The sequence below is a fragment of the Rhodamnia argentea genome, chromosome 1 (assembly GCF_020921035.1).
Source record: "Rhodamnia argentea isolate NSW1041297 chromosome 1, ASM2092103v1, whole genome shotgun sequence".
Lineage (NCBI taxonomy): Eukaryota > Viridiplantae > Streptophyta > Magnoliopsida > Myrtales > Myrtaceae > Rhodamnia > Rhodamnia argentea.
In genome coordinates, this window is record NC_063150.1 from 6,379,195 (window position 1) to 6,404,328 (window position 25,134).

At 40.5% G+C, this 25,134-nt stretch overlaps 2 protein-coding genes and 1 long non-coding RNA gene across 3 annotated transcripts; 1 reads left to right on the top strand and 2 right to left on the bottom strand.

Moving 5' to 3' along the window:
* The first annotated feature begins 4,454 nt into the window (after positions 1-4,454).
* Positions 4,455-6,682, top strand: LOC115750239. The gene is made up of 2 exons (XR_004016457.2): positions 4,455-4,588; positions 6,127-6,682. It is a non-coding gene; the product is annotated as an uncharacterized LOC115750239 (long non-coding RNA).
* Positions 6,683-7,070: 388 nt separating this feature from the next.
* On the bottom strand, positions 7,071-9,807 carry LOC115750182 (histidine kinase CKI1-like). Its single transcript, XM_030687365.2, has 5 exons — positions 9,585-9,807; positions 8,919-9,493; positions 8,507-8,678; positions 7,545-8,458; positions 7,071-7,292 (listed from the first exon to the last, which is right to left on the bottom strand). The coding sequence occupies exons 1-5, from the start codon at positions 9,805-9,807 to the stop codon at positions 7,071-7,073; spliced, it is 2,106 nt and encodes a 701-aa protein (XP_030543225.2).
* Positions 9,808-14,262: 4,455 nt separating this feature from the next.
* LOC115750144 lies at positions 14,263-17,042 on the bottom strand. Its single transcript, XM_030687323.2, has 7 exons — positions 16,832-17,042; positions 16,606-16,677; positions 15,972-16,039; positions 15,436-15,577; positions 14,878-14,958; positions 14,649-14,744; positions 14,263-14,522 (listed from the first exon to the last, which is right to left on the bottom strand). Exons 1-7 carry the CDS (start codon positions 17,024-17,026, stop codon positions 14,421-14,423), a joined length of 756 nt encoding a protein of 251 aa, XP_030543183.1. The 5' UTR covers positions 17,027-17,042; the 3' UTR covers positions 14,263-14,420.
* Between the last annotated feature and the right edge of the window lie 8,092 nt (positions 17,043-25,134).

The window sequence follows — 25,134 nt, forward strand, 5'->3', positions numbered from 1 at the left end:
AGTGAATGCTATAACATCTAAGAGAAAGTAGAGGTAAGTGATTTTAGACTCTGTACATGTTACATTTAAAACCCGAAACCAATCCATTGGAACATGAAACCTAAAAATTTGTTTGGCTCTAAATCATACATTCATCATCGGATGCCATAGAACATTGTATGATCGTGCAAAAACATATACCAAGAAAAATATAAAAATTTATTTCGGAATCTAGGGTCCAGGTTCCGGATTCCGGGTTCTATATAGTGGAACCTGGAACCTACTCGTTGGAACAGGTTCCTCAATTTTTGGAACCTAGAACCTACCCCGAATACATTGGAACCGAAACCGAGACCGGATCTTACAGGTTCCGATTCCAGGCTACCCTAGAACCATGCTCACCCCTAGACACCTCCCCTCTTTTCAACGACCTCAATTTCGCTAGCGCCCAGCTCTTCAAGTGCGGAGAGAATTCTCGACCTCACCCAAGAACGAGTCGTCAACATCGGATGATTGAGGAAATTTGGGCCGGGTGCCCAAATCCGGGCGACCCTTGCCTGCCCCTGGCAACGGCCGGCGAGCGAGCCACCCTCGCCTAGGGCCGGCGACCTCCGCCGGCCCCTTCGGCGATGCAGAGAGGCAGCGGCGGCACGCACGAGCCCCCCCGCCGTTGTCCTTTTTTTCCAGATTTTTTTTTTTTAAAATAAAAAATTTAGCCTTTTATATTTTTTAATCCAATTTAAATAAAATTTAAAGGAGATAATAAAAAATGTCACTTAAGAAAAGAAAATAATTTTAAAAAGCTATCTATGAGTAGACATGGCCAAATGAAATCGGGGCCCGGAACCGGCCCGTTGACCGGGCCCGCGTTTCCATAATTGTAGGAACCGCCGGTTCCGAGCCGATTCCGACCCGTTTTTTTTTTTTTTAAATGGGGGTGGGCCCAGGGGGGAAAGAGCCGCACCTCGCGGGCCCCCTAAAGAGCAAGTTGCACACTTTTTAAAAAAAAAATTGATTTTTTTAGTTCTTTTCTATAAATACATATTCTCCTCCTTTCATTTTTCTCACAAATCCTCTCAATAATTCTCTCAAATTCTCTAAATTCTTCTAAATTCTCTCAATCCCGCCTCAATCGGATTTCCGATCAATTCTCTTAAAAATGGCAAGTGAAAGCAGAAATACTGGAAATGCCAAGATGGCGATGAGAGATTCCGAGTATCATATTCCCGGATATGATCCTCGTGAGTATGCATGTTGAGAAGACCCGATAATATCAACGTTGTTCCCATTCCGAACGTCGAGCACGTCCTAATACAAAAAAGTATTCATCCTCCTACCGATGTCGAAGAAACGTCGACGGCAAATGAGCCGGAATGGAATGGCTGAGAGAATACATCCAACTTGTGGCTGCACTTAGATAAGGTACGTGATGAAAGCGAAGGTAAGTATACTATAAATTGTAAATATTGTTCTCAAACATACAAATTTACGAAAGGAAATGGCTACGGAACATTCCGTCGGCATCTGACGAAAAAACATCCAACGCAAGCGGGGATCGACACTACGCAACAACAAATTTTCGGGTACGCCAATTCTAATCCTCATCCTTTATTCCGTTACACCGATGCACTTTATAAACAAACATTAGCTGAATATGTTGCCCTTGATCATGCTCCGTTTACTACTGGTGAAAATTTTAATTTGAAATATTTGATAAATACTGTGTTGGTTCCGCAAACACCAACTATTCCAAAAAGTACTCTTAAACGCAAACTTTTGCATCTTTATAGAAAACAAAAAAAAAATATTTAGCAAAATTTTTTGCGGAATACGTCATTTTGGTAGCGATATTTGGAGTAATCATTGGCAAATTCATTCTTATATGGGTGTTATGTGTCATTGGATATGTGACGATTGGACCATTCAAAAAAGACTTATTGTATTTCGAGTTTTTGATGAAAAACATTCGGCTCATAATATTTATAGAATAATTAGACAAGTTTTAGAAGAATATAATTTGATAAATAAAGTATTTTCAATTGGTTTGATAATACCGCCGCAAATACCGCCTCCATTCTCAAATTAGAAAATATTTACAAACCCTCTTTTGACGGACAATTTTTTCACATTAGATGTGCTTCCCATGTTTTAAATTTATGTGTACAAGATAATTTACGAACTCTTGACACTTCTCTCGCCCCAATAAAGGGTGCAATTAAATTTTTATAGAGTCGTGCCCATTTTATGAAAGCATGGGGAAAATTTTGTAAACAACATGGGAAAATGGCAAAAAGGTTTCCAAAAGATATTTCGACTCGTTGGAATTTTATCTACGAGTTGCTTCGCTAAAATTTTTATTACAAAGATTTATTATGTATGTTTATTTCACAAAATATTCCCGAAATTACTTTAGTTCCGCAACATTGGGATGTTTGCAAAAAAAATTTAGATTTTTTGAAAATTTTTAATAATGCTACTAATACTTTATCTGGTATTTATTATCCTACTATGCATTTATTTTTAATAGAGTGTGTTAATATTGGTAGCGTTTTTAGTGAATATGAAAAAGATCTTGAATTAGATCGGACTATTTTAGTAATGCAAGAAAAATGGTTGCATTATTGTTTCAAAATTCCTCTTGTCTTTTTAGTTGGTATTGTTTTTTATCCACGTCTTAAATTAGACAGTTTACTAGATTATTTGAATGTGTATTATCATGATTGTTTACGTTTGGAAGATTCAATAGATATTTCAAATATACAAGGAGATGTTAAAGAATCTATAGTAGTATTATATGGAGAATTTTGTACTAGATATGGTTTAAGTGATTGTGGATCTTTACAATCCATCGCCTCACGAAACGAAGCTGGTAGTTCACTTAGTAGAGGGTACAATATGCTCAAGAGTAGACAAAAAAATAAAATAAAAAGGGGCAACATGTAGTATTTCTGAATTAGAAAAATATTTAACCACTCAATTTGAGTTTTGTGATACGTAACATAGTACTGATTTCCAAATACTAGAGTGGTGGAAGAGTCACTCAATCGATTACCCAGTTCTTGCCCTCATCGCTCGCCAAATATTAGCAACCATTTCTTCAATAGTTGCTGTTGAACAAGTATTTAGCGCTAGAGGATTAGTTTTGGACTCTCGCCGTTCAAGATTAAGCTCGGAGTCCGTGGAAGCTCAAGCTTGTGTTGACGATTGAACAAATGCTAGATTCCGACACCAAGAGTTGGATCGAAAACACGAATTTTTTAGTGAGGATTGTGGAGATACCACCGCCATGGGTAGTGACGATGGACGATGAGGTAAGTTAGGGTTATCAAAGGTAAAAGAACTATATTAACTTTGATTCTTCTATCTCTAAGAAGATATGTATGCGCTTAATAATAATTTATTAAGTTCAAACATATTCCTCATCTCTCTCTTTTTTTTCCCACACTTTATTACAATGTATAATTTAATTATAATTTATTATTTTAAAAATTAAAATTAAAAAATAGAACCGGAATTGGCCCGGGAACCGGCTCAAAACCACCGGTTCCACCTTTTCGTGGAACCGGAAGCGGCGGTTCCAAGGAACCGGCCATGTCTACCTATGAGTAAGAAAATGATGTAAAAAATGTCACGTCAGCATTTTCTGTTAGATAAGTTGACGGTGTTGAGAGAATGACTGCATCAATTTGATAAGTTTTAAAATTTGATTGCATTTGTTGAAATTTTTAGAATTCAACTGCACATTCACGATAAGTTTTAGTACTTCTAGTCAATATACCCCTTAAATTTTCCTACATATTAATCCATGTTGTCATCAATCCTCATGGCTCGAAAAAAAAAGTCCATATAAGTCTGGTCATAACCAATGTGGTATTGATGTGGCAATTTGCGTGGATGAACTTAAATTCAAAACTCAATATTGTTTAAGGATTCAATTGATTAAAAAAAATCAAGAATTTAATGACATATTTAGGCTCTATTTATTTTACGAAAAATAAATAATTCGAAAAATATTTTGCTAAAAATAATTGCCCTTGCATTACTTAAGATAATCAGTCACTAAAAATATTTTTGTGATCAATAATAATTTATATCTAAATATTTTCTTAGGCGATGAAATTGTTTTTTTATTCATTTTCGCAAGCGTTATGAGCATTTATTTTAGAAAAATATTTTCTATATCATTTATTTTTTGCGAAACAGACGGAACCTCGCCGAAAGTAAAGAGACTAAAGATGTCTTTGTTTGTTAAATTATTTTTCTTGGCCAAAATAGCATCACGAGCCATTCGTAGACCGATATGGCCACTTCTTTTGCAAGAGCATTTCTTGAATTCTCTTGTGATAATTCGTTCTTTCCCATATCTAGCAAAAAGGGTAATGACAAGATTAAATTTTTTGGAGAGGGGGTCAAAATTATCAGGTCAGAGTTAGATCAAATTTTATGGTTTGTGCTTCTGGTGTGGGCATCGAATCGGACATAAACCCCCAAGGGAGGAGGAAATAGAGAAAAAGATCGAAGCCTTGACGGCAAGAGTCGGAGCCACTCCAACCCTCTACCGCTCTCACTCATCTTCGGACGAATCCCTCCGTTTCCCTTCACCTTTCAGGTCTCTCTCTCTCTCTCTCTCTCTCTCTCTCTGATTATCTTGGTTTTCACGAGAACGAAAGAGATTTGCGAAGTATTGGTCAGTATGTTCACTCGAATTACCCGCGTGAGCTTCAATGGCTGGCGATGATTCGTGTTCTGTTGGTGGCTCGTTGGAATGATGCAGCATCAGTTCCTCGTTTATTTCTGTGGGTTTTTTCGATGTTTGATTGCTTTTGTGTGGTGATTCGTTATTATGAACGCAAAGAGTACGTTTTAGCTATCCATCAACGCCAGAAATGGATTCTCCCTCACCAAAAAATGTGGAGTGTTTGGTACTTAAAAGGATAAGTTTCGTAATTGTGGTAGTGCTGTTATGGGAAATAATTTAGCAGCTGCATTTGTTTGGCTCCTTTGGCAAAAGGATTCAAAGTATGTGTTGATTGTCTAAATGGGTTTGGAGTTCACTAATTGCGATGAAGCAAGCAATGGCATGTGTGTTTTGAGCGGCAAAGAGTTGTCAGTTAATGAAGTGGCAGATTTTTTGGGGCATTATAATCGTGTTATGATGAGATGCATTCTGATGAGATGCACTATTCTTCTTATGTTCATGGATAGCTACTAGAAAAAGTTAATTGGTATCGGCTAGCTCCCAAGTAACGCTGCACATATAACCAGTGCTTGCAGAAGTCGAAGGTTAAACTAAACCATCCCTAGATTTTTCTCCCTCCTAGTCAGGAAGGGTAAGCTTGAATTTGCAAAGTGATCATTAGATTTTTCTCCCTGCTAGTCAGGAAGGGTAAGCTTTGAATTTGCAAAGTGATCTTTGCTAAAAAGCGGCCGTTTCACTTCAGGGTCCGAAGGAGATGTAGTTGCTTCGGCTTTTTTTTCTTTGTTGAGATTGGCTCGATCTTCCATGTACCACACCGAGGCTTGTTGAGCCTATGTGGCTACCTTGGAAGTGAGGATATGGATGTTGTTTGTTATATAATGTGCACTTGTGCAGTTCCGACTACCCTGACACCATTAGTCTCGGTGCTTGCATATCTTTTGCTTGCTACTTGAACATTGACCATGTCATCATCAGGTTTACAACTCCAACTAGTCAAATGGTCATCTAGCCACTTGATTATTTGCTTGGCCATTTTTAACATTTAAGTACACTGTTAGAAAGAAAAACAAATACCTTTGGAGTATGACCTTCACCAACTGTGTCGGGGATTCGGAAGTTAATGTTGGGTTAACATATACGTGTTTGGGTGTTTGGACTGAGTGATTCCTCTTTTTTTTGCATATTTTGGTTAAGAAGAGTATGGCAATAGATGGAAGTGAATTTGGTATGAGTTGAAAACTTTTATATCAGAGTGGCGCTCTGCCCAGGTTGATGATAGTAATGCTGCCGGATTTCTGTTCTTGTTTAGTTTTGTTGGATTCTTTTCCCTTTAATAAGTTGTTCTACGCATTTTTTACGTTCAAATGACAGCTGTTGCAAATTGGCTGGCTGTTGGTAGGAGTTGCTTGCCTCCAATTATTTCTGATCTAATTCTTTGTTCAGTACAGGCCACAAGTTCTTGATGGAGGTCCAATCTCTTGGTGTTCCAAAGCCACTTGTTCAAGCCACGCTTCAACTTGGATCAGAAAAATATGCCTTTGCAGCAGCTGCTAATGGCGGCCCTCTTTCGGAGCAGCTGGCTTCAATGAAAGAGGAAAGCATGAGGATATTCAAGGAGTACATCACCAAACATAATGTCCCCACTGATGTTCCGGACGACCTTGTTGAGAGCTCTTCCGAAGATGATGTTGAACCCACCGAGAAGGCACCAGTGAACTTGAAGAAAACAAAACTAAATTAATCTTCTTATTAGAACGAATGCCAATTATAATGTGTACGAGGAGCTCATTAACCTAGTTATCTTGGTAAACTAGTTTTTAAATGCCAATAAAGTGGCTGCTTAATCAAATTGCCTGATATTAATGTACTTTGGCGTTCTCATTTCGATGTACGTTCTGTTCTTGGTTTCTCCTTCAGGTTTCAGAGACACAAAGATGAGGTTTATATGGTGAATCGCTAGCAAAAATTCTGTTTGCTTTTAGTAACCAGCGAATCATTTGTTATAGAATTTGAAAATCACCCTGACCGTCGCTTCTATCGTTTACAAGAGGTTCGACAGGCTGCATCGTAAACGTTGTGCCTACAACGTTGTATGTAGTATCTGGACAAGCTATATTGCAACTTCTTTAACGGCCGGAGAGAGGAATTTAACCTTTTTTTCTTATCATTTAATGACAATGTAGTTCCTTTTGAAAATCTAGCAGCTTCACGACAATCTGTACAAGCTCATAGAAACTCCTGATGCTGTTGGATAGAGTATACAACTTTCACAAAGCAGATCCTGCCATCTTGTATAGTAATTCTTAGGTTGACTGTACATAGAAACATGTACTGTCCAAGTCCATTCATATGCTGCATAGGATCCACATATTACGCGTTAAATGCACTTTGATTACACACCTCCTCCTCTACTTTGAATCTCACTGATGGCTTTCATCAGGCGAACCCCGTTCGCAGGCTTTTCAACGTGGAAATCCATCCCGGCCTCGAATATCTTCTTCACTTCGGCGCCTGAAGAATGAGCAGTCAAGGCTATGATCGGCGTGTGGATTCCATATCGTCTCTCCTCCTTTCTGATCTTTCTTGTTGCTTCAAAACCATCCATTGCGGGCATCTACATGAACACAGGAGATCAGTGAAAATACTAGCTTAAGGTTACTTCAGTTGTCTTTATGAAGTCCAAATCTTGTAAGTACTATCTGAACTCAACAAGGAAAATTTCGAGAGGCCTAACAATCTTTTGAGCTCTTCAGGGGAGTTTAAGAACTCGCTGCTGATATTAGTGTTTCCGGCAGTTTAAGCATGTTCTAATATCATGGTAAACTTCGGCTTAATTTGAAAATGGTCGTAAGTCTAAAAGCTATACCTGGCAGTCCATCAATATGTACTCGTAAGGACGGCAAATATCTGAAACTCCTCGCTCCCTTAGCTCGTCAATACCATCACGAATCAATTGTACAGCTTCTTTTCCATTTTCGCATAGCTGAACCGTTGCTCCAAGATTGGAAAGATTACGTAGAGCCAGCTTTCGCATTATCTCGCTGTCATCGACGACCAATACTCTCTTCCCACTCAAAGGTTTCTCCCTGCTGGTATTTCCAGTTTCTTCTGCTAAAGGTTTGGCTGCTTCCGCATTTTGGACCGGTCTCGCCTTCACCTGTTCGCTCGGTCTTTTCTGCAATGAGCCCCCGAATTCTGGAAGAAGCCTTATCACTCGAAGCAAACGGGTGCCGTGAAAGGGCTTGGACATGATGATATCGTCAGGGTCGAGTTTGCCCTTAATGGCCCTTAGGTCAATACTTCTCATTGTCGGCTTATCTAACCACACAACCTTACAACGAGCGCTCGGAATGAGTTTCCTAAATTCAGTCACTGCCATGAATATTTGTTGAAATGGTCCAGCACTTGCGTCGATTATAAGTAGCACGAAGGCCGCTTGATCTTTGGGACTAGGACTCCTGTACACGGGGAGACTTTGGTCTGCTCCGTCCAGTGATCTGAGAGGCACGCCCCTGACTCTACCTGGAGCCTTCTTGCACGAAGCGGATTTGCTCAATCTTTCGATCCTCCAACTCATCTCTGATTTTCCTGAAGAACTATGGTATGCAACGTTGACGACCTTCATTTGTACCTTCTTCAGAATCATAGGAAGATCCTGCCATTGGCTCGCCACGAGAACTTCTATTCCTAGTTTTTCCAGGTAACTCCGACAAGTTCTCCGGCGCTCTTCATTCTGGATCAATAACACGACATGAGATCCTTCCGACTTGGGGCTACGCGCTTGTCTGGTGCTCGAGCTAAGAAAGCTCAGCCCAGGACTAGTGGCACTGGTTAGCCCAAGACGACACGCTGCTCCATAACCTCCGGCCTCGAGGTCTTCCTCTAACAGTTTTGTAGCACCTGCGTCGCATGGGGCAAGGAAAACATTGAACCTGAAGCACGTTCCTCTCTCGCCCATGTCCTTATCCCTGATCGTTATATCTCCACCCATGAGGCGGACCTGTTACAGTGTCTCGATTAGTGAAGACGAATAGTTGCTTATACTATCGAAGATGGTATGATGATAATTTCTCTTTCCACCAGACGAAACCCCTCGATCGCGAGCAGTACAGTTTTATAAAGCAAGCTGCTTCCGATTGATTATAGCGGCTAATAGTCCTAATGCTGTAGTACGGTTACAGAATGTAAATACAGAATATGGCATGCTCATAAATAAGAGGTACAGAAATTGGGAACATACCAGAGACTGAACAATGCCGAGGCCCAAGCCGGTGCCTTCTTGTCCTTGAGCTGTTTCTTTGACCTGGATATAGTTCTCAAATACCGACTTCCGCTTTTCTTTGGGAATTCCTTTGCCGGTATCGTCCACCTCGAATACAAATTCCGCAGAATTAGGACTTCGCTGGAATTCGTTCGCAACCTCATCGCCACTGTCCTCGTCTTTCTTCTCACAGACCAAGCACATCAAGCGTTCCCACCCGCTACTCCTAGGGGAAGCGAGTATCGAATCTTCTAAGCTGGGTTTTTTAACCCATGCCCGGACGGATATGTGACCACCATCCGTAAATTTAACAGCATTGCTCAGCAAGTTGGATAGTATCTGTTTAAGCTTTCCTCTATCTCCCTTCACAAGTGAATATCTGAGCACTGTGCCATCAGTAGGGTCTAAAACAACATCCACACCTTTTCTCATGGCCACTGGATGATACAGATCAACCACGTCCTGAAGAAGCTGAGCCAAATCGAATTCTTCTTCTTCCAGCAGCATTTTTCCGGCCTCAACTTTGCTCGTATCGAGAATGCGATTCAAAAAACCTGAAAAAAAAAATGGAATGTTTGAACTGTCAGTTCTACGAAATCCGTCGACTTGCTCAAGGAACTACAAAAGTTCATCAACAGGTTTTACCCAACAAGTCCTTTGCACAAGATTCCATCTGCTTCAAGTTCTTCTCGAGCTCCGAACCTGGAGAAACTTCTTCATAACTTATATCTATAAGGCCGATGATCCCGGCCAAAGACGCGCGAACGTCGTGGCTGGCTTGAGCAAAGGCATTGCTCTTGCTCATACTCTTGCTCTCGGCTTGCCTAGTCGCCTCCATCTGCTTTATAAGCACAGCTCGCAAGTGCATCTCTATAACCCAGGCCCTCGCAATCAAGCATACGAGACTGAATATGGTGATGACCCCCACGGCAACCGATATCGCGAGAAGCAAGACCGTCCGCGTGCTCCCATGGCAAATGAAACCGATCATTGGATCTTCCAGTTATGAGCAGGAGAGTCCGGGACTCTTCTGCATTTGAGGCTCAAAGAGCAGAGAATCCAACACGAAACACCATGTAATCAGACGCTTGTTTGTATTATTTAAGGCATAAAATCAGAACAAATCATCTCCTATTTAAATCTTCCCTTTCTCAGCAGACTAGCTGTGTAGGTATGTCTTTGAAATCTGTTTAACAAGCTAGGACATGACATGACATGGAAATTTTCTCACATGCATGACAAGTATATAGGTAAGTTTACAAAAGGGCAATTAACTAGAAAGTCATTAGCAAGAGTAAACATCTACCGGCAAGAAATTTTATTCAGATGATAATGATATTTTGCTTCTAGTATTATCGACACAATACAAGCGAGCATTCGCACTGTCTTTGACGATAGGATAGGAATAATCTAGTTGTTTTCTAGCATTACGACCGTTGTAGTTACCCAAAAGGAAATGTATAACATAAACCGCGCAACCCGACACGCTTGCAAACTATGCCATCGACTCCCGACCGGGACTTCACAGAGCATTTGGTCAAGTTCGGGGATTTATAGAGCATCGACTCACCAACTCAGAACAGAACTTGATAGCTAAAGATCCCATCTTCAAGTGCAAGAATGCTCATAGAACATTTGATCAAGTTCTCAACAGAAGAAACTATATTGCAGCAGGTTCTTGTCTTAAAGTTGTCACAAGAGTCTCTCACACCTTTGTATCTTCATGAAGACCTCACAGCCAGTCAGACTGCACAATGTATCTTGGTGGTAAAAAGATATAATAAAAAAAGGAAAAAAAGAGAAACAAATCAGATTCTACAAGTATGATCTTCATTACCCTTTCTGTAAACTTCCTAATAAGTGTGTCTAAATCTCTTGCACCGACATGACCCACAGAGAAAACGGAAAAGAGATTAGGACTCATGACAAGAAAAACCCCTAAAGCAAAAATTAAGTTAAATTAAAGATTTACTACCAAAAATAAACAAATCAATTAAGTTGATAGCTAGTCAAGACCGCGATACTTCTATTACGAAAATTGAAAAAGTTTAGGAACCTAACTGAACAAACTCCGAAAAGTTCATAGAGTACCCGTGTCTTCCTCTCTCGTGCTCTTGCATGTGAAATTGGTCTCTTCGTCGCCATATTAGTTTGTGAACATGACACAAAAACGATGTCATGTATATGATTTTCACTGTTAATTAATTCATGACGAGGAATTTCAACACAATCAGATCGTATAGGGCAATTCAATGTGCGAGATTGAATTTATGTCTGAGTGAACCACGTGAATTTAAAGGGAAAATCCTCAACCCAATTGAATTAGTCTTTGTTCTTTACAGGAGTATCTTCTATATAAGGACATAGAAGATATAAGTATATTTAATGGTCGGATCAGATATCACTTAACTGTTTAAGGAAGATATCCCAAAATTTTTGCTATCTAGTGCAAGATCTGGTATTAAATATTTGAAATTGGAGGGCCTCTTTCATTCATTATTATTAGCAAAAGCGAATATATATGGAAAGAGAAATAAAATATCGAATATTATATGGAAAGAGAAATATATTTCAAGATTTAATTTTTTTTGGTAAGACTGTTTATGAAAAAGGAAAGATTCGAAGTTTAAAATTGAATTACGTTAGAAATAAGATATCATGATTCATTTACGTATTTGCCCATTGACAATACATTTACAACACATCTAATCGAGCATATTTTTGAATCGTTTACGAAAATAAATTAACAGGAAATGTTTGCCAAGTCAATGGAGAATATATGCTTTCGGGGAAACAATTCCTCTTTAGGAAATTGAAAATCACTTTTCAAAATATGACCAAAAAAATTACGCTTGAACCAGAAATTCTGCACTGGGCGTGGAAACTCCAACGCTAGTTCCCAAGCCCTAGGTAGCGAACTCGAGTCGAGAGGCTAAGGCTGTGTCCATCGAGGTGCACCAAGGCCAAGCCCGAGTCCAAATAGGTCTTGCCCGGAACCCTAGTACCCGAGGGCATTTCCACAAAGGTTGGACTCGGGACACGAACACCTATGTCCGGGACCTCGGTGACCATGGTCAAATCCCCAAAGATAGGGTCCATGTCTACGGAGGTTGCGCCTAGGACCCCAATACCATTACTTAGCTCCATGACACCCCAACCCGAAACCCCGGTGCTCGTGCTCAAATGCCCAACTCTCGAACCTAGATCCATTCGGGCTCGCCTCGAGATGCCGGTGCTAGGACCAAGTCCCCAATGCTTAGGCCAAGGTCCACAAAGGCCGAGCCTGGGAACCCGGTGCCCGATCTATGGTCCATCGATGTCTAGCCCGAGACCTCGGTGCATGTGCCGAAGCCGTGGGCCTGGGATCGGGCACTTGGAGCTCGGGCTCGTGTCTATTGAGGTCGAGCCCTAGTGCCGGTGCTCGAGTCTCCGGTGCCCAAGACTAAGCCGGGGACCGTGCTAGTGCCCGGGTCCCGAACGCTTATGCCTTGATCCATTGAGGGTGGCCCAATACCCCAACACCTTGGACGGGGTCCCCATTACCCGGGCTCGTGTCCGAGCTTGATGGAGCCAAGTTCCAGTGTCGAGGACCCGAGCATAGGCACCAAGGTCCCGAGCCCCGCTTCTATGGACCCGACCACGGGCACCAAAGTCCTATGGCCCAGCCTTGATGGATCCAGGCCCGGGCGCCCGGAAGTCAAGCATATGGCACTAGAGCCTCGGGTCCGGCCTCCGTCGACACAAGCTAAGGCACTAGGGAGCGGGGCACGAGCTAGCTCTCGAGCCCGGCTTTTGTAGACCCGGGATCGGTGCTCGTGCTCGTGCCTAGGATCCATGTACCCATGGTAAGGCCCTTGGTGCACGGGTTCGGGGTCCATTGAGACCGGGCGCGGTGCTCGTATCAATCCGCAAACTCTTCCTTAGGCTTAGGCAATACAACCTGAAGATGAACCCTCCAAAGTGCTTCTTCGGAGTATCGTCGGGGAAACTCTTCGGAATCATAGTACGAAAGAATGGGATTATGTTGTATCTCGCAAAAACAAAAGACACATTGGGGATACCTAATACTACTAATATTAAGGAATTGAGAGGCTTCTGAGGGTGGGTGGCCTATATAATCGGGTTTCTCGCCAATAGATAAGGAAAGCGCCAACCTTTTCTCTCCTCTAAGTTAGAAGTCCTGGGAACTGGAGGTGATAAAGAAAGGAATGGCGCAGAGGGGGATGAGGACCCGAATTCCATTCTTTGAGTGAGCAGCCTGTAAGTTGCGGTGTATGCCAGTGTGGAAAGAGTACTATTGGCATCTACTTTGCGATCGACAGCTGGTGTAAACCGAAGATCGGCCAAACTACAAAGGGCTCAGAGAAGAGGTTTTTCGACTTAGCCAAACCACTTGGCTCAAGTCAATTCATTATTTCTTTATCGCAAGCAAATAGCCAAAGAGCTTATGAAAGAGCACCGTCTTCTCTTATTCCCGAAAACATATGCGGAGCGATTATTACAAAATAGACTAGCATCTCTAACGGGAAAAGCAAGCAAAGACCTACCCTTTGGTTTGTTTGGTGGCCTCCTCGAATTGTTATGTGCATAAGCGATGCACTAGAGGTTGTCGAGAATAGAGATATAGCTTCCTTCTTTGAAGCGCCTCCCTTTCTCGATAGAACTGCTACCTTGTGCTTGCTTACTAGACTAACCGGACTGCCTCCTCCATAATCGGTACCGATGTCGCTACCTATCTTGCCGATACTAAGCTGGGATTTGCTTCTCGGTCGGAACTAGTGCTCCTCGACCTAACTTCTTTTTGCAATACCGAAAATCCGGAAAAAGGAAAGTTTACCGATAAATGCGGAATTCTCTCTTTTAAGGCTAAGGCTTTACTTCAAGCAAGCAATTGTTCTCTTCGACTGACACAGGGATAAAGAAAGATTGTCCATGCACAAGTCACTAGCACCCTAATCCTAGTGACCCTGCCGAATCGGAATTGTACCTGAAGCCACGTGATTTTCAAAGAGCTAGAAATCAATTGGTATGTGAACGTGTGTACTTTAACATACGCAATTGTCTTGTGTCATTCATTCGTATCATGTAACTATGATGAATATTTGCGTAGAAATCCACAAGGAGTATACCTTCTTCATCCCCAATTCGTTCGATTATGGATTGAGAATGATTAATGGGCCATTATTGAAGCCATCATTCAATTAATTTTTTATGGTGCTTTTATTTTCTATAGATGACAATAGCAATGTACCACGAGCACGTTCATCATTTATCTTTCCATAAATCCGATGTTATATCATATACATGACTCCTCCTTCGCCAGTGAAAGAATATAATTACATTTATTTTCTGCTTCTCTTTAATTACTCATCATTCTCGCACGAGGTGCTCTTCACAAAATGATGAGAGCAGCAATTCAATAAATTACACCAAATGAATCAAGAAGAAAACAAAAAATTGCACGAATATCAACAAGAAACGTCAAACTATATGTTGACGCCGCCGATCATTGTCGTCGTTGTCGTCGTCTTCGTCTTCTTCTTCTTCTTCTTCTTCATGGTTCGGAGTTTCATCATCCACAACCTAGAACATACAATGGTTTAATTAGTACTTAAATCTTTTTTTGTGAACTATCACACGCAGTAAAAAAAAAAATTTCTCTTTCTTTTTTCCTAATTTTTCCCATTTAAAAAGTGGGAAGAAGCTTACGTGGTAACGTTGCCGGATGCTGTTCTGAACCGCCGTGATTGTCTGAATCAATAAGAACATCGGGACAACAATCCCACTCATTCTCAAAACAAGAACCTGTTTTCACCACAGCAAAACTTCGAAATTCAGACCAACAAAATCCCACAAATCTTGAGTTGGCGATCAATTAAACAAATTTCAATTTCAATCCTTTCCCCCTCTTCTTTCAAGCACGAGTCTTAGAACTTACGGTGACGAGGGTAAATGGGTATTCTTCCGGTTTGCCGGAGAGCACATCGAGCGTGTGTCTTACAAGCAAGAAAACTGTAAACTGCCCACAAAAAGATGATTAAGGAAGTTAGAACCTACAACCACATCGAACCACTTAGGAATCCTAAAAAGTACAAAAGCAATGTAGTGGACGACCCATTTAAGCGAACTCGTGTTAGGAAAACATGAAAATCGACAACCTTCCTAGGTAAAGGAAGAGACAGGAAAGATCCCCACCAAACCAACACCAAATCAACTAACTCTTGGGCTAAATGGACTTTATTTCCCTTTCTTTATCAATTCTACGCTAACCCAATAGGATTTCTCGAACCGTAAATTGTTTTTAAGTGCGGATAATGCAGGATCCAGTTTGGTGGCCAACTTGCCAGGTGGCAGATCGTGGGTTACTGCTCAGTTCCTTCAAAGTTGTGGTCACCCAATATGATGTTTATGCTTACTACATAATTGTTTTTTTATTTTTTTCATAATAAGTCAATGATCACTGGCGGCGGAGCATGAAATGTACAAATGGACTTACCGAGAGAGCCAATGTCCGGCAACAAGCGGCGCCCCGGTTGGCAGCCGAGGCGCACTCAGAGTAGACGGCTTCGATCGGCACTCCTGTTGCCAATCTCGGGCTCTGCGGTTCGGGTTCGAGTCGCGGAACTTGCAAGCTGTCCCTGAAAAGACAAATGAGTTCGGATGTGTGCTGTAAATGAATTAAGACTACCGTCTGTTTTGACATGGATTACAAAGAGACGTTCCAAGGAGCCAGAAACAATTGGTACAAGAAAAAGCAAAAGGGATTTCTTAATCTTTGTAATGCAAGTAGTCCCATGTTAGCAGAATAATTAGTTGTCAAGCATGTCTGGCTTTTTTATATGGCCTTAGTCAACAAAGATGAGTGCATTTCTGGGGACAGCATTCCGAAAGCGGCGCGAAAAAGGGTGGTGATCACTAATTAGAATGTAGGGGCTGTCACAGAGAAAAGACTAATCACCTTATAATTTGTAGGTGATAGGCCATGGGATTAGGCTAATAAAGTAGAATTAACCAATAAACGGGGAACACTACCTAATAGTAACGGCTGCTTCAATCAATTGAGCCTTCTTCGAAGGTGCTGTGTAACCGGGTTCGTAGTTCTGCAGAAATTTGCGGACGAAGAAAAACAGAGCAGATTAGAACAAACACTTCAAGAAAACTCAAGCATGTGAAGATGGTGAGGACGGGAGTGTGAAAGAGATGGCCAAAAGCTCACTTCAAGAAAACTCCAGGGAAAATAAAAATTGAAAAAAGTTGTGAGTTTCAAGAACCCAAATTTGTTTGGATGATAGCTTAGGAATTAGTCCTCCTAAATAATCTAATGACAAGAGCCAGAGGGAGAGAGGATAGAGAAATTCAGAAGGAGGAAAACTTCAATTGAGACAGGTTTTGAGGCAATCTGAACATTGACATGGACGCAGAAGACGACGTCTGAGAGAGTTGGAAGAAAAAGCTTGAACATTTAAGAAAAAAAACAAAAGGAGCAAAAGTCCAATTCGAATTGCAACAGAACACATGCATAGAAAAACAAGCAAGGAAATTTCGCCCGAATCACAGCTATTCTTCGACAGGAAAAGACGAAAAGAAGAAGACAGAGCATAAACGTGCCACTTTTCGTTCTTGTTCTGTTCAGAAGCAGAATCGATTTTCTTTTCAAAAAATTTACCTGAAGACATATTTCACAAGTGGTGCTTCCCTTCTCGTTGCACCATCTCTGTATACAATCCCTGTGCGCGAACTGCGATGAGCAAGGCAAAATCAGAATCACCGTGGTGAGAAAAAAAAAACAAAAGGGAAAAGGGAAAAAATTCAAGAGGGCGATCAAAACAGAGAACAGAGAATCAACAACAGCAAGAGCTCAAAACAGAGGAAGAATTCACGAGCTCTCTCACCTTGACGGTCCCTGAACAAGCGCAAGGAGCTTCCAAGCTCTGTTCGCTCTCGAACTCCGCTTCGTGACAAATCCGGCAGCACGGAATCGCGGAGCTCGACGGGAAATCATCCACGAACAGCGAAACATCTCCCATCTCGCCCTCTCTTTTTTTCCCGAGCAGCTCTTCGGTTCTCTCTGCGTGGGAGTCTGTCATGTCAGGAGGATGACGACGATGATTCAAACTTGCTCTGTTTTCAATCCTCTGTTTCCTTTTTCCAAATCTCCGTGCCTCCTCCTTCGTATGTGGAGGCTTAGGACTTTTTAAAGATTGAAAAGAATTGGACTCGAACTTCCGAGAATGCCCTCTCATCATGCCCCGTATATATCTTACCGTATATTTTAAGGAAGGCGATTCTCAATTTCGTGAAATTGTTTTCATTAATTCCTTACCATCTTTCTGGATGTTATGACAGGATTCGACGCGTGAAATGGGAATGGGAAGGCCAAGGCTTAGGCTTTGACCGGTTAACGCCTGGGACACGGCCAAAAGTCAAAGAGTCTAAGGAAAAAGTCGCCTTCAATGGGGAGGAATAGAGCAATTTTTCCAACCCTCATAGCTGTGTCGGGCCGACCATATTTCGCTTTGGTTAAGGTCTAGAACTTTCCTTTCTTTATGCACAATAAATTGCTGCGATTTAAGGTGGGGAAAGAAGGGTTATCATAAAATGTCGCGTTAAATCCGATTCGAGCCTCGTACTAAAACACAAACTGATCGGAGGTTTTACACAAAAACACGAAACCGTACTTTTAACCTCATGGAGGAAAGTGCGATCACTTCACCGCACGCGCTCTTACGTTGCTTTCCTTTGTGGAAAATTGTTAGCTATCCCCATTAATCCAGTGTTTAGGTTTTCGACGCTACAGTGAACAACAAGATTAAGTCCACCTCCCTTATCCGAAATCTCTGGAACGCCATCCATAATTAAAAGCAAAGGAAGTAGTTCTTTATGGCCATTACGTCGCGTCAAATTAAAAGCTTGTGCTTCCCAAGGTGTAAAATGCTGACAGTTTTGTGATCTCTATTATCACGCATTAATTCTTTCCGTCGATTCCGATCTATGTTATGTATAGAAAAGTGACATTTATCTCACTCTCTTATATTCAAAATTATCCTCGCATTACCATCAGTCAGTTATAATCACACAATTCAAGCAACAATCCAAAATCCATAGTTGTTATATGCATAATCATGTAACTACGCTTGCGCCACGCATGGCTTAACCTTTAGGATTAATATCATGAAAAACTTCAAATTGGTACATATGTGATAAATTTACCCAAAATTATTTTTTTATCACGAAAAACTCCAAACCGGTATACATGTGACAAATTTACCCCAAATTATTTTTTTGACCACCTAAAATCCTAAACCGGTATATCCGTGACAAATTTACCATAAACTAATTTTTTTAACCACGAAAAATTCCAAACTAATACGCCTATGACAAATTTACCCTCCATAAAATTTGGTTAATGCCACGAAAAATTTCAAATTTATGCACTTGTGACAAACAGAGGGTAAAAACCTTAAACCGGTATACCCATCAACTACCATGTGTTATCCAACTCTGTAATTTGACGATTTGATTTAACTAAAATTAATGGAGGGTAAACTTATTATAGATGTACTAGTTTGGGGTAAATTTGTCACAAGTGTACCAGGTTATAGTTTTTTGTGGTCAAAAAATAGTTTGGGATAAATTTGTCACACGTGCACCGGTTTGGAATTTTTCGTGGTATTAACCCTAACCTATATTATCATGCACTTGAAAAAAAATTTCCCTCGTTAAGTATATGTGATGTCAACTTTTAAATTTGTCTAAATCTGTGGGGGTCTCATCTTGCACAAGTGGAGCAACTCCAACAATAGTGCAAGACACGTTGGAGCATTAGTGAGAGCACGAGATTTGATCACCCCTTATCTATCAATAGCCAAAAAATTCAAAATGGGATGCTATGCATCAACCAATGTTGGACCAAAACAAGAAGTTCAAACATAAAATTGCCCTCTATTTTCCAAATTCCGAGATTTTAAACCAATATTCGAGCGAACCCGTGTCGTAATTTCGTAATCAAATCTATCGTGAAAAAAACACGATTCGATTTGATTAGACTTGAATTAGAGATGCAAGAAACCGTTTGCTTCATATGACAAGAAGGGGTGGTTCGATTTTACCATGTTTCGGAAAATAAATGTACATTAATGTAGGATGGGGAAGATTTAGGATAAAGTTGAGGATCTATTTACATGATGTGGTCAGCCACGTCATCCAGATAAGTAGCGGTAAAATGGTTGGCCGAAATTTTAAAATCTCCTCACAAACCTAAAAGCGATGCAATAATAGTACCAAGGAAAAAAAAATCCCCCATTCCTTGTCCCCACGTGCAGCACTTCAAAAAATTTCAAATCATCGCTTCCGCTCGTGCTCAAACGCCGACCGTCCGATCACACATCAACGGCGCCGGAACGCCAAGAATTTTGAAAGAGGAGGGAGTGGGGCCCGGTCGGAGATAAAACAAACGGGGAAACGCGGTCCGCCGAAAAAAGCTCGAGTGAGCTAGCTGTGATCCAGCGGGGCCCCCATCGTTTTTGAAGCTCCCATGGCGTTGCTTTTTCTTTTCTTCTCCCAAATTTTATTTATTCGATTGATCGCGCGATGTCGTCATTTTCTTTTCTCGCCCTTTGAGTTTTTCAGGGCGAAATGACGATACTCTCCTCGAGGAGAAAAGTAACAAATTTTTTGGGATTATGGAGAACCGCAAATTGTTTCGTGGTTTGGGTACGTACGTGGGACGCCGACATTTGTCCTTATCCCCTTCTCGATCTTATCGTTTGTCCGTCGCCATTTCTCTTTCTTATGCTTAGGCTTATTGTCTTTTTTGTCTCCTTCTCTTTTTCTGGATTTTATTTTTGGGCAGTCTTATCAAATGGCAAGAATTGATGATTCGAGAAGGGTTCCAGAATCTTTTTTTTTTTTTTTTGTGGTTAATTTTTTGTATTTTTGAAGTTTAAGAGCCATTTTTATGACAAAAAAAAAAAGTTTAAGAGCCATTTTGCAAAAAAAGAAAAAAAAATGGGAGACAAATGGGTCGGAAGTCCTTAACTTGTGATGAAAATACAATTGAGTCATAAAACTTTTAAAATGTTCAATTAAGTCTCAAAACTTGTCAGAAAGTATCATCGAGTCATAAAACTTTCAAAAAAATGCTATCAAGTCTTACAATTTGTCAAATTGATGAAATTAAGTATTTCTATTGATTGCATTTTTTGAAAATTTTAGGATTCGATTGCATCGTAGCAATAGTTTTAGTACTTGATTGCACCTTTTGAAGGTTTTAGAATTCGATCGCACTTTCGTGATAAATTTTAAGACTTGATCGTACTTTTTGAAGGTTTTAAAACTTAAGCGTATTTTTGTGATAAATTTTAAGATTTTTAATGTATTTATTATTAAAAAAAGAAAGTTTAGGAGCCATTTTAGACCTGAAGCATATAGCAAGTGGGCGGCTATGTGGGGACTCCACTTAGTTGCGGCGGCGGATTGGAGTCTTGCCGAATTCGGGTCGGCTTTCCACCGTCAATAATCAATATCCTCCACGTCCTTAAATTCAGCATCATTCGTCCAAGAAAAATGTTGTGTTGAAGTGGAAAGTGGATTTTCTTAGAACCTTGGCGATTGGACCACGTGGGGGAATCAGAGGATAGTTTCAGGAAATGGCTTTAATTAAAAACATTAGCCTGTGATTTTTCCCGTACGATTGGCCGGGACATAATACGGTCATTAATGGAGTGGACATGCTCATCGCTTAGGGAGTCAAAAGGAAATACATTACTTGTTTTCGACGTTATTATTGAAGGGGGGCGGTTTTTGACTGGATTGGTTTTTTTTTTTTTTTCTTCTGAAATCGGATGCTGACGTGGATTTCCTCAGAAGCAATCTTGAGAAATGTCGACTTTTAAGCTTGGGACGCACATTATATCAACATATGAACTCCGGCTCACATAAAATTAATCTTGGACCGTTCCTTCCGGCAGTGGAGACCGCGTAAGACGATTGATAAACTAGGAAAAATGAAATTATATCCTATATAATCTAATGAGAAAATTTCGAGGCCCTCCTTAAATAAGGTTATGGAGGCAGTCTCATATCAGTCTCAAAAAAATGCATGATCTCGCCATTGAAGGGCATTTTTGTCTTTTATATTTTTGAATTTTTTTTCCTTTTTTTCTTGTTTCTTTTCCTTTCCTTTTGAAAAGAAAAAGAAAATTAAAAAGTATGTTTATTTTTTTTATAACTAAAACGCCTTTTTCTCCAATGGCCAAAATAATCACATGCTCGTGGCCGGCCCGGCCAAAAGTCTTTATTTGAGACAACTTGGTTAATTCTTCGTGCCCCTATTCGGAATTTTCCCTAATCTGGATCCATGGCTTTGCATAAGACGAAAATTGAAAGACTCGATAAAAAGAAGTCATGCTACAGATAAGCCTAAATTCATGTCATTAGGAGGAGGGTTCCAACGCATGGGATTCGTAAACCTGTACGGCTGATCGGTTCAAAACTGAAGACGTCGCCCCACACTATAGTTCCAAGGATAAAAACCATTCACCATCTTGATTCACTTAGCCCAACAAAAAAGCAGAGAGCGACAAAGCAGTACGACCAATGGAACCAATGACACGAAGAAGGCAACCAACTTGCCATGAACATTTTGGTGGGAGATTTTTGGTAATGTATAGTTTGGAAATCGAAATGCATGGAGTAACGTTTGAGATTCTGTGATTTGGATTTGCTGGTGATGGGGGATTGGTGGTTGAGTTGGACCGCCGGATTGGAGAAGCGTTGCCTTCGAAAGCTCACCTAACGTTGGACACTTTGGTGGTGGAGTGTGGCCCATGACTCGAGCATTATTAGGTTCGCCATTGTTTTCCAATCAGAACTTTTAGGCCCATCTCGACCAAGTACAGAATTTCATTAGACTCGTGGTGTTCTATCTCGCTTAAGAAAAATCGACCGGACGCAACGTGATGGGCTCGGGAACAACTCTTTTGGGTCTCTCGATCAAGAAATTGTTCGACCATAAGCTGCCCTGTCTCTATAGATTAGATAATCACCTTACATATAGTAAAACGAAGTTCATATTTAAACTTGAAATTTTGGTTACCCTCGAAAAAATGCAACTGACTTGGTTTTGATTTTACTTATTGCCAAGATAAATACATAAATAAATAAATTTTTTTCCAAGAAAGTAATTATGGATTAACGTTAACTCGATGATGGAGGTGTAATTAGCATTCACATTACCGAATAGAGAGTCGAGATGGCAACATTTTGACTATTTTTGTGACTCTCGTATTTGGTTGGGTTCATCATTGATTGAACTAGGGGTGTCCCAGGTCGGCCCGAGTCGGCCTGAAAATAAACAAGATCTAGCCCGGCCCGAGCCCGAATTACATATCCCCCAACTTTTCGGGCTGAGTAGGGTCGGGTCGGATTCTTTTTTCTTTTTTTTAGAATCAAAAGCACTTGATAAGCTCGTCGAATGAAAGAATATAAAAAAAAAAGAAAAACGAAAAGAAAATAAATTAAAAAGAAAACGTGGGTGTCAAAAAAGCTGGAGTTGGCCCGACTCGAGCCTACGCGGACAGTACCAAAGCCCGGCTCAAAAAGGCCCGAAAATTTGGTGAATTTTCGGACCGAGCTGGGTCGGGCCAGCTCGGGCTTTTTTGACACCTCTAGATTGAACTAATGTCGTTTTTACTAATCAATTTCCCCATTACGTGAATTATATTGCAAGCTTTCTTCTGAAGCGTCGCCGGGGACAATAGTCTAGTAGATATGTATGTTGAGTTTACGAAACGAGCAAACGGTTGTTGCCCAAACTACTTTTGAGTATTATTCGAAGCCATCGTAACACACATGGGCCTGTTAGAAAGAGAAATAACAGTAATCATCGGGCAAAATGTGAATTATATTTTCATACTTTTTCAAATAATAAATAAATACTCTTAGGCACCTTTTATATCATGAAAAAAAATGGATGATTCAGTGAATATTTTTCTAAACATGATCCATCGTGCCACTTGAAATAATTAGTTAATAAAAAATATCTTTATTATCGATAATGATCTGCGTTTAAATATTTTCGCAGGCGATAAAAAAAAAAACTTTCTTCGTTGATTTTGTAAGTGATGCGAGAGATATTTTATTTTTTCGAATCGTTCATTTTTCTCAAAACAAATAAATTCGTCGGGCGATTTTTCTCGGATGTGACCGGGATGAAAGATGATGCACCACCTATGTCTATTAAAGCCTGTTCGAGCCGAGGATTGCTCTTGAATCACTCGATATTGGATGAGGAAGAGGGGATAAGAAGCGGTTCTATGGAGAGAAAGAGACCGCCACCGGTCACACTCCCATCTTCCTTTTGCACTTCTTCACTGTCCAACTTGCAATAGCAATTGATTTGGACCCTCCTTTTCTTTCTTAATCTCTAAGGATGCATACGACGCATCTTTTGGTATCGAAATTCAAACTCGACAATCTAAAGCGACCGTCGAGTCCCCGATCCCAATCCCGAGCACGTTAGATATTTCCATGGACGACAAGTGCCCTTCCAAACACATTTTAGGTAGCTAGCTAAGAGGATTTCACGATTTATAGCTAATGTAATGATTTGTCTCGTGTTATATGTAATCAATAATTTACAAAATCCAATTATGACCTCTCAAATATGATCAGCAATGAATTTTTGTTTGCGAGTAACAAGTGCGCCGGAGCTCTTGTTCTAGCATTTCAAAGGAATAATTTAGCGCTCACTTTATCCAACGTACTAAGATCACAATAAGATAACTGCTGGTGATTCTACTGAAATTTTCGAGATAAATCAACTCATAACTCAAAAAAAAATTATTTCGAGAATTTCAATATTTTATATCATCAAATTGCATTCAACATGCTCGAGTTGGTGCATATTAAGTGTTGTTTTCCATGTAGAACATGACGAATTGCGCCACCGTTTACTGCCGCCGCAAAGGGCCAACCACAAAGGTATGGCGGGGCAAGCAAGGGTCGTCGCCGCCACCCTCAAACGACTAAAGCTATTCCTTTTTACATTTATAACCTTTTTTTTTTTTGTCTAAAGGCGAAATTCTCTTTTAATTGTTTTTTCTTTTTCGGACTACCATCATTTCGAGTTTACACAAGTAATCCTCTGACGAGACCCGCATCTGCCCGGCTTCACCTGCAATTCGGACTTCAAATTACCTCTTCTCTCTACTTGCCAAGGGAAAAAGAAAATATTGAGAGTTTTCGCATTTATTCCAAATGCCTTATTTTAACAACGCTCGACATGACATAACACGACATGATGTGTCTATACATCTAAACTAACAGAAAGAATGAGACGTGCCTGAACCTAATTTACGTCCTAATAACCCTTAGGTCGTGCGATTTCGATTGCGATGAAGATCGTGAACAACTTCAAGCGGCCGATTTTTTTTAAGCTTCTTGCTAGTGCGTGAGATCTTGGCAATGAAAGCCACAGTTCCCGTGATATTTTTTCAGAGACAGGGAGTTATAATTGGGAAATGCATCCTACACATTTTTAGAGGTTTTATACACGTGTAATCTCCCCTAAAGGCTAACATGTTTAGAATAAAGGGTTGCGCAACCGTTGTATCAATTACAATTTTAATGATCAACTTCTTCGATAATGATATCTATGCTACTTAGTATTGTCATAATATCGGCCAATTTCATTTCAGAAGCAAAACCGTGAATGCACAAAGTTGGTAAGGGGGATTTGCCCTTAAAATTGCTCACTCCACCACTAAAGGAAATAAAAGATAAAAAGGCTTGCACAATCAGCTTTAATTTGGTATTAAGCATGACCACATTCAATCATCCTTAGTACCTCAATCAATTGATAATTTCCTACGCGTGTAATACCCATGTTATTTCCTTCGTGAAATTTCAAATAAAGGCTTGAAGTGCCATCACTATTTCAAAGAATAGCCCGATCGAAGAACATTTTTGTCCTTTATCTTTTTATAATTTTTATTTTATTTTATTTTATTTTATTTTCTTTTTTCGTTTTGCATTTTTCATTTTTCCCTCTTTCTTTCTTAGCCATCGCCGGACTCGGGCGAGGGTAGCCCTTGCCCGGCTAGGGCTTCCCTTGCTCAAGGCCTGCGATGGCCAAGGAAGAAAGCCTTTAACGGTTTTAGGGTTTCACACCAGAGTTCCTCGGCTACCCGGGTTA

What these genes read in the sequence shown, in the direction of transcription:
- LOC115750182 (XM_030687365.2), bottom strand. Translation starts at nt 9,807, where the DNA reads ATGCACTTGCGAGCTGTGCTTATAAAGCAGATGGAGGCGACTAGGCAA. An exon ending in GTGTCGTCTTGGGCTAACCA is followed by an intron (nt 8,459 to 8,506) that starts GTGCCACTAGTC and finishes GCACCAGACAAG; the next exon opens with CGCGTAGCCCCAAGTCGGAA. An exon ending in ACATATTGATGGACTGCCAG is followed by an intron (nt 7,293 to 7,544) that starts GTATAGCTTTTA and finishes GTGTTCATGTAG; the next exon opens with ATGCCCGCAATGGATGGTTT.
- LOC115750144 (XM_030687323.2), bottom strand. Translation starts at nt 17,026, where the DNA reads ATGACAGACTCCCACGCAGAGAGAACCGAAGAGCTGCTCGGGAAAAAA. An exon ending in CTTGTTCAGGGACCGTCAAG is followed by an intron (nt 16,678 to 16,831) that starts GTGAGAGAGCTC and finishes TGCTCATCGCAG; the next exon opens with TTCGCGCACAGGGATTGTAT. An exon ending in CTTGTGAAATATGTCTTCAG is followed by an intron (nt 16,040 to 16,605) that starts GTAAATTTTTTG and finishes AAATTTCTGCAG; the next exon opens with AACTACGAACCCGGTTACAC.